Below are 7100 nucleotides of genomic sequence, written 5' to 3'. Positions count from 1 at the left end.
TGGGGCCACTGGATTCAAATTCTGCTGTTCTACTGCAGACCAACATGGTCACCTACCTGAAACTATAGATCCAGAGGATCTATAGTTCTCTGGTGGTGCCCGCCTCTCACCACCTAGATATCTCTGGCCAGTTTCTTCATACTCTTCATGCATCTGACAAAGAGAGGGGTAGTTCTTGAAAGCTTATGCTACAAATAAGTTGGTGAGTCTTAAAGGTGCTACTGGACTCTTTACTATTTTGTACCTGAAACTATCTTTGTCTAAAAGCACCTAGGAATGCACCTCGAATCAATTGTGCATAAAGTGCCATCAAGTCACAACTGAATTATGGTGACCCAGCAAAGGGCTTTCAAGGCAAGTGAGAAACAGGCCAAGTACTGACTCTGCTTAGCTTCTGAGATCTGACGAGATTGGGCTACACCATGCCGTCTTCCCTCCCACCTGAAGTCATCATAACCCATCTGCAAATCTCAAAACTGATGGATATGCAGTTTTAAGGATTCCAGGAAGCCAATACTATTATGGAGATCTCCCGTTCATGTCTTTGTTTATGGGGCCTCGTAATGTGCATTCAATCTCTAGCTCGATATATAAACAGGGAATCACAAAGGCACCATAAACCTTCTTTACAAAAGCAACTGCCCTAGAGGAATTTCCACTATACCAGGAAGGGACAGCGTGAAACAATCAGTTTTCTAACTGCAATTAATTCTACAATTAATTCCAGAATTGGAGTATGAGTTGACTGCTCATTTCATTCTGTTCACTTCAAAGCTAGTGTGTGAGCACTAGACAAAGACCTGAGAGCTCTTGCTTCAATTTTCCACAAGTTGACTTTGAGGCAACCGCCTATCTTTAGCCTAACTCTATCTCACAGGGTTGCTGTGAGGATAAAATAGAGGACTATGTATGAAGCCCTGAGATCCTTGGAGGAAGGATGGCGCAAGAATACAATAGGCAGATCTGCATCCTTCCCTCCTCTTTGTTACCCATCTGCATTTCTCCCCTGCTTTGGGGCAGAATTTTATCACTCTTAATTTGATTGCTTGAAAGCACATATAAAACTAGACACAGATGCAAATCTTGATATAGTCATAGATCCAACCACCAATGCAGAGTTCATAGCAGTAATGCAAAGGAAGGGACATGCCAGCGGAGAAATGGCAAACTGCAGCAAAAATGCTTATGTGCCCTGCTCCGTATGAAATTTGTAAAGAAAAAAAGAGGAAAGAGTCCTAATGCATTCATTCCACTTTCAAAACAAGACCAGACAAATCCAAAGTCTGGGGAGAAATTCAAGTGAAGAGAATTCCAGGAGAAGAAGTCCTAGAGGCAACTCAGAACTGAGCAGTCAAAGGCAGTAATTGTATGAGGCATATAGCTATCCTCTGCAGTAATTAACAGCATTTTTGTAAAAGTCATCAAAGTCCTCACCAAGTGAGAATGGAAAGGATGTCAATAGATGCAGCCAAGATGCCAACCCATCAACATATTGACCCTGAAAATACCTGGGGACAAAATTCTTCTCATGATAACAAATAGGTTCTCTCTATACATATGAATTTGTGCTTGCGGCAAGCAAAATAAGCCTCAGTTATTTCTGTCACTTCCCCCTACGTACTCCCTCCAAATGCCCTTAAGCAATTATTTAGAATTTTGCAATAAAAAAGAGACAACTGTAAGAAAATAATGGCATTTTCCTTAGCTTTGAAAATTTCAATTACCAACAATGGAAAAAGAAGGCTGTCTATCATGTCCAAGATTTTCTAGAAGATGGGACCTGCCAAACTTCAGTGAAAAAGAAAAACAGCACACAATCAACCTCATGGGTTGTCAATATTTTCAAGTTTGACATCTTATCCAAAGCCAAAACTAAACTCTTGGCAAGTTGTGAATATTTACTCACCTTTCCCAATTCTGGGACAAAAGGTATGGTGGTGACTCCGAAAAATAAACTGTTCCACAGCATCTGACGAAGAGAGCTGTGGTTCTCGAAAGCTGATGCTACAGTAAAGTTGGTTAGTCTTAAAGGTGCTACTGGACTCTTCTATTTTGTTCCATAGCCTTACTTCAAGCTCCTCGGAAGTACTAAAATATCTCAGTAGGGTAGGCAACCTCCAGATGGTGCATGAAGATCTTCTGGAATTGAAAGTAATCTCTAGACTGCAGAGGCCAGTTCCCCTGGAGAAAATGGCTGCTTTGGAGGGTGGACTCTATGGCATTATACCTGCTAAGACCCTCCCTCCAAAAACTCCCTGCCCTCTTCAGAATTAGGCCAGAATTAGCCCTGCACAAAGCATGGGACCACATCTGGGGCCAGTGGGATGATATTACTTCCTGGAAGTGACATCGTCAAGGAACCTTCGGGAGTGCATGTGCCCTTTGCGCACTCGTGAAAAGGATCATGAGGCACAAGGTAAGTGATGGGTTCCCTCTCCTGCTGGGAGGGCAAGGGGACCTGGCAACCCTTGGGTCAGTCACAGCTCTCCAGAGCTCTCTCAGTCCCACCCACCTCACAGGGTAAGGGGGGAGTGACCTTGGGTCAGTCACTTAAGAGCAGCAGGACTCTAATCTGGAGAGCCAGGTTTGATTCCCTGCTCCTCTGCTTGAAGCCAGCTGGGTGACCTTGGGTCAGTTACGTAAGAGCAGCAGGACTCTAATCTGGAGAGCCAAGTTTGATTCCCCACTCCTCCGCTTGAAGCCAGCTGGGTAACCTTGAGTCCATCACGCCTCTCTCAGAGCTCTCTCAGCCCCACCCACCTCACAGGGTGATTGTCATGAAGATAATGATAACTTACTTTGTAAACTGCTCTGAGTGGACATTAAGTTGTCCTGAAGGGTGGTATATAAATCGAATGTTGTTGTTGTTATCTATTGATTACCTTAATGGCCCAGTAGGTTCATACATTGCTCTGCTGCCTGGCAACTGTGCAATGACGGTTAATTCAACCTGTTATGCTTTCTGGTTCTTTCAAGCAGCTTAAAATCTGTTTACTCCTACTCATGAGCCAGCCAGATCCCTGGGCCCAGACATACCCAGAGACACAGAGTGATAAATAGTATTTCCAGTGCCAACCTAAGCAGAGTTACACCCTTCTAAAGCCATGGATGTTAATGAGCTCAGGAGGGTGAAACTCTGTTCGGGATTGCACTGTTAATTCCATAATGAGCCCTAGGACACTTCAGGACTAGCTACTGTTGTTTTCAATCATCCTGACATGCTTGTAGACAAATGAGTGTGAATGAGATGGTAATGATCCTTCAGAGTCGTGTTGAAATGAAGCCTTGGATACAGCTGATGGTTAAATAAAAAGCTTTCATTGTTGATGGTTATGCCTTAATTGGGACACTATTTTTAGCTCTGAGTAAATTTCTCAAGACCTGTAGCGTCTTCTAGCAGCCGTTGCGACGAAAGCTTCAACTTGGTACTGATTTTCACATGGAGTTCAGGTTGCCAATTCCAAGGAAAATATTGGAGATTTGGGGGCGGAGAGTAGGGAGGGTGGGGTTTGGGGAAGAGAGGGACCTCAGCAGGTCCACCCTTCAAAGCAGCCATTTTCTCAAGGGGAACTGATCTCTGTTGTGGAGAACCTGGGACCCTCTCAATGCAAAGAACTGAGCACTTTATATTTAAAAACTCATGAAGAGAGATGGGCACGAACTGGGGAAAAAAGCGAACCATGTGGTTTGTGGTTCATCAAATTTCACGAACCACGAACTTTCATGAACCTGCCCCTGGTTTGTGAACCGGTTTGTTTGGTTTGTGAAAACGTCACATCCAGATCAGAAAACCATCACTTCCGGGTAAGCAGAAGGTCACTTCCGGTCCAGGAGAAGTTCACTTCCGTGTCAGCAGAAGGTCCACAGGAAGTCCATCCCCTGTTGCCTAGGAAACTGATTGATTGGCACCAGGCTGTCTGCAGCGATGAACCAAAAAATGAACCAAACAAACCAGCCTAAAAGTTCATGGCGGTTCAACAGAAATGGGACCTGATGAACCGTGGTTCACGAACCACAAAACCGCCTGGTTTGTGCTTAATTTTGGTTCATGTTTCAGTTCGTTCCCTTCTCTACTCATGAAGCTGAGTTCCGAAATCTGAATCTTTTAAGTTCAAGATCATCTCTCAGGCGTGCAGAGATTCACCAGGGTCTTGGGCAGAGGTCTTTCACATTACTTATACCAGATTCTTTCTACATGGAGATGCAAAAGATTGAACCTGGGACCTTCTGCATGCCAAGCAGTGAGTGTACCACTGAAGCATGCCACAATGGCACCACATGTTTTTTTTTGGTTTTGGCTTCTGCTTTGGACAATGTAGCTACCTGTAAACTCAAGCAAGGAAATGTTACTCTTACACGTCTCAAACCCAGTCCATTTTGGGCTTTATGTTGTCATGATCATATGCAATATAGGGTTGCCCACCCCTCAATGGGGAGGGGATCCCATGCCCCAGCCCATACCCCCTGCCACTGCTCAGCTGGCCTGCAGAAGAAGAAATAGGGGGTCTTGCCCCTCCTAGCAGAAGCTTCTTGGTGATGTGGTAATGACTCCAGCAAGTGCTGGTCTTTGTGGCAGAAAGGCCTGGGCAAAGATGGGCTGCCGCAAGTCAAAGCAGAAGCCTCCACCCAAGAAAAAGATGACTGGTACACTTGAGACCCAGTTTACTTGCCCCTTCTATAACCATGAGAAATCCTGTGATGTTAAAATGGACCGAGCTTGGAATACAAGTGTGATATCCTGTACTGTGTGCCTGGAAGAATTTCAGACCCCTATAACATATCTTTCGGGACCTGTGGATGTTTACAGTGATTGGATAGATGCTTGTGAGGCAGCCAATCAGTAGCAGGGACTGGAGAAGAATATGCCCGGAGTTAGCAGCATTTTTAATTTAGAAGTGGGTGTTTTGCTTTGCAATCCAACAAGGATCCAGCTGGAGTGGCTGGGAGGCAGTGGTTCTTGTGATTTTATGTCCGTCGAGGAACCCTGACATTTTTCATGAATCCCCCTGAAATTTAGGGATGAAAGACCATCTGTATGATCCACTAGGAGGAGAGAGGCAAGCAATTTTGTGAACAGCCCCAGTTCTGAGAATCTGATACAAGATTAACATAGATGCAGACAGCTAAGTGCCACTGCACAGCACCATTCATTTCAGTGGGATGTGTACTTTTGGGGGGCTTTCACTCCTTTGCGGCACTAGTACATGAAATGTCATACCCCTTGTGTCCATGAATAAAGTCAATAAATGCAAAAGGTAATCCCTTCCTGAAAAAAAAAAAAAGATCATATGCAATGATAGGGTTGCCCACCCCTCAATGAGGAGGGGATCCCATGCCCCCTGCCACCTCTCAGCTGACCTGCAGGAGAATAAATGGTGGGACTTGCCCCTCCTAGCAGAAGCATCTGGTTGATGCTGTGATGACTCCAGCAACATGATGACATCAGTTCCAGCAGGGCTTTTTTTCAGCTGGAACACAGTGGAACAGAGTTCCAGCACCTCTCGCATCTAGCACCCCACCCCCCCACCCCCGTTCTCCAGACAGAGATCAGTTCCCCTGGAGGAAATGGCCATTTTGTAAGGGGGCCCATGTGTTTCTCCCTCATTTCCCTCTGGAGAGTTTCACCACCTCTTTTCACAGAAAAAAAGCCCTGAATTCCAGTATGCCCAGAAGTAAAGTCCTCACGCTGCCAGATGTATCATACAGTTTTCTGCCAAATATCAGAGCGTTTCCAGCATGATGACATGGTTGCCAGTAATGACATCATCACATCACTGGAATGCCACCATGAAGACACCTCCCTGCCTCCTATCATGTCCCCCCACTCTATGCTGGTTGCCAAGGGCTACCTGGCAGCCCTGAGTGATGATCACAACCATTTTTAATTTCTGTAGCATCACAAGGACTTCTATTCCAAGAGCAGCACAAGAAAGAGATTAAATTCTTACCCAAGCGCACAGACACACAAACACACAATCCAGTTATAATCTTCAAATTAGACATAACCTGACAGAACCCAGAAGATGTAGTATTTAAATGAAAACCTACCATATGCTTTCAAATACCTAAGCACACCAGGGTGCCGTCTTAATGACTTCGGGAAACTAAGTTCCATTCTTCCTCCAAATGGGACATATGGCTTATTTGCTGCTAAATTGTACATTCCACTCTTTGTTGTTGCTGTAACAACCTAAACATTGTTGTTATCATCTCTAGGTGTGAATGCTAACAGATTTTCTTTTTAAAAAATGTTATCAGGTAATTATTCTTCTGGAAAGGGGGAAAAATGCACCATGGGGGAAAAATGTGGGAAAGGTTTAAAATTGCTTCTGTGATGGAAAGTCTAAAAATGAAGGTCAATCAGTCATTTGCAAAGAACCGTCACTTTGCTCGAGATTCCTTATGGATGTAGGAGTGTGAAACTGAATGGTATATCTTCCAAGACTGAACCTTGTATATTTATAAAACTACGTTTAGAAAGACTTGTGATATTCCACAAAGATTTAGTATGTTTGTGACCATTCCACATATTTATTAGACCTTCAGATTTCTTATGGAATTCCCCCAAAGGTTAGAGATGCCTTTTATTTCAACAGGAGATCTGTGGGTGCATGTTGTTACTCCAAGGGAAGGTATCCTTGCGAGATGTGATGAATTAGCAGCAAGGAGAAGGCAGTGAGATGGGGTAACTGAGGAATCTCCACCAATGTATACGAGGATTGTCCCAGCTAGAGAACTCTTTCCAGTAACCAGACAGATATTTCAACAAAAGGGGATTTTATTGAGAATAACAAAGATCAACACAAGACACACACAACATGTGTTCAGGTAGTAAAGGTAAAGGTGTGCAAGCACCGAGTTATTACTGACCCATGAGGGGGACGTCGCGCCACGATGTTTTCTTGGCAGACTTTTTACGGGGTGGTTTGCCATGGCCTTCCCCAGTCATCTACACTTTACCCCCAGGAAACTGGGTACTCATTTTACCCACCTTGGAAGGATGGAAGGCTGAGTCAACCTTGAGCTGGGTACTTGAACCCGGCTTCCACCAGGATCGAACTCAGGTCATGAGCAGAGCTTGGGCTGCAGTGCTGCAGCTT

At 44.6% G+C, this 7100-nt stretch overlaps 1 protein-coding gene across 1 annotated transcript; it reads left to right on the top strand.

Moving 5' to 3' along the window:
• The first annotated feature begins 4592 nt into the window (after nucleotides 1–4592).
• Nucleotides 4593–4867, top strand: LOC129344346 (transcription elongation factor 1 homolog). The gene has a single exon (XM_055000950.1). The coding sequence runs from the start codon at nucleotides 4593–4595 to the stop codon at nucleotides 4842–4844; it is 252 nt and encodes an 83-aa protein (XP_054856925.1). The 3' UTR covers nucleotides 4845–4867.
• Nucleotides 4868–7100: the final 2233 nt, after the last annotated feature.

The sequence above is a fragment of the Eublepharis macularius genome, chromosome 16 (genome assembly GCF_028583425.1).
Source record: "Eublepharis macularius isolate TG4126 chromosome 16, MPM_Emac_v1.0, whole genome shotgun sequence".
Lineage (NCBI taxonomy): Eukaryota > Metazoa > Chordata > Lepidosauria > Squamata > Eublepharidae > Eublepharis > Eublepharis macularius.
The sequence above is the reverse complement of the archived record's forward strand: the minus strand, read 5'-3'. Positions and strand labels throughout refer to the sequence as shown.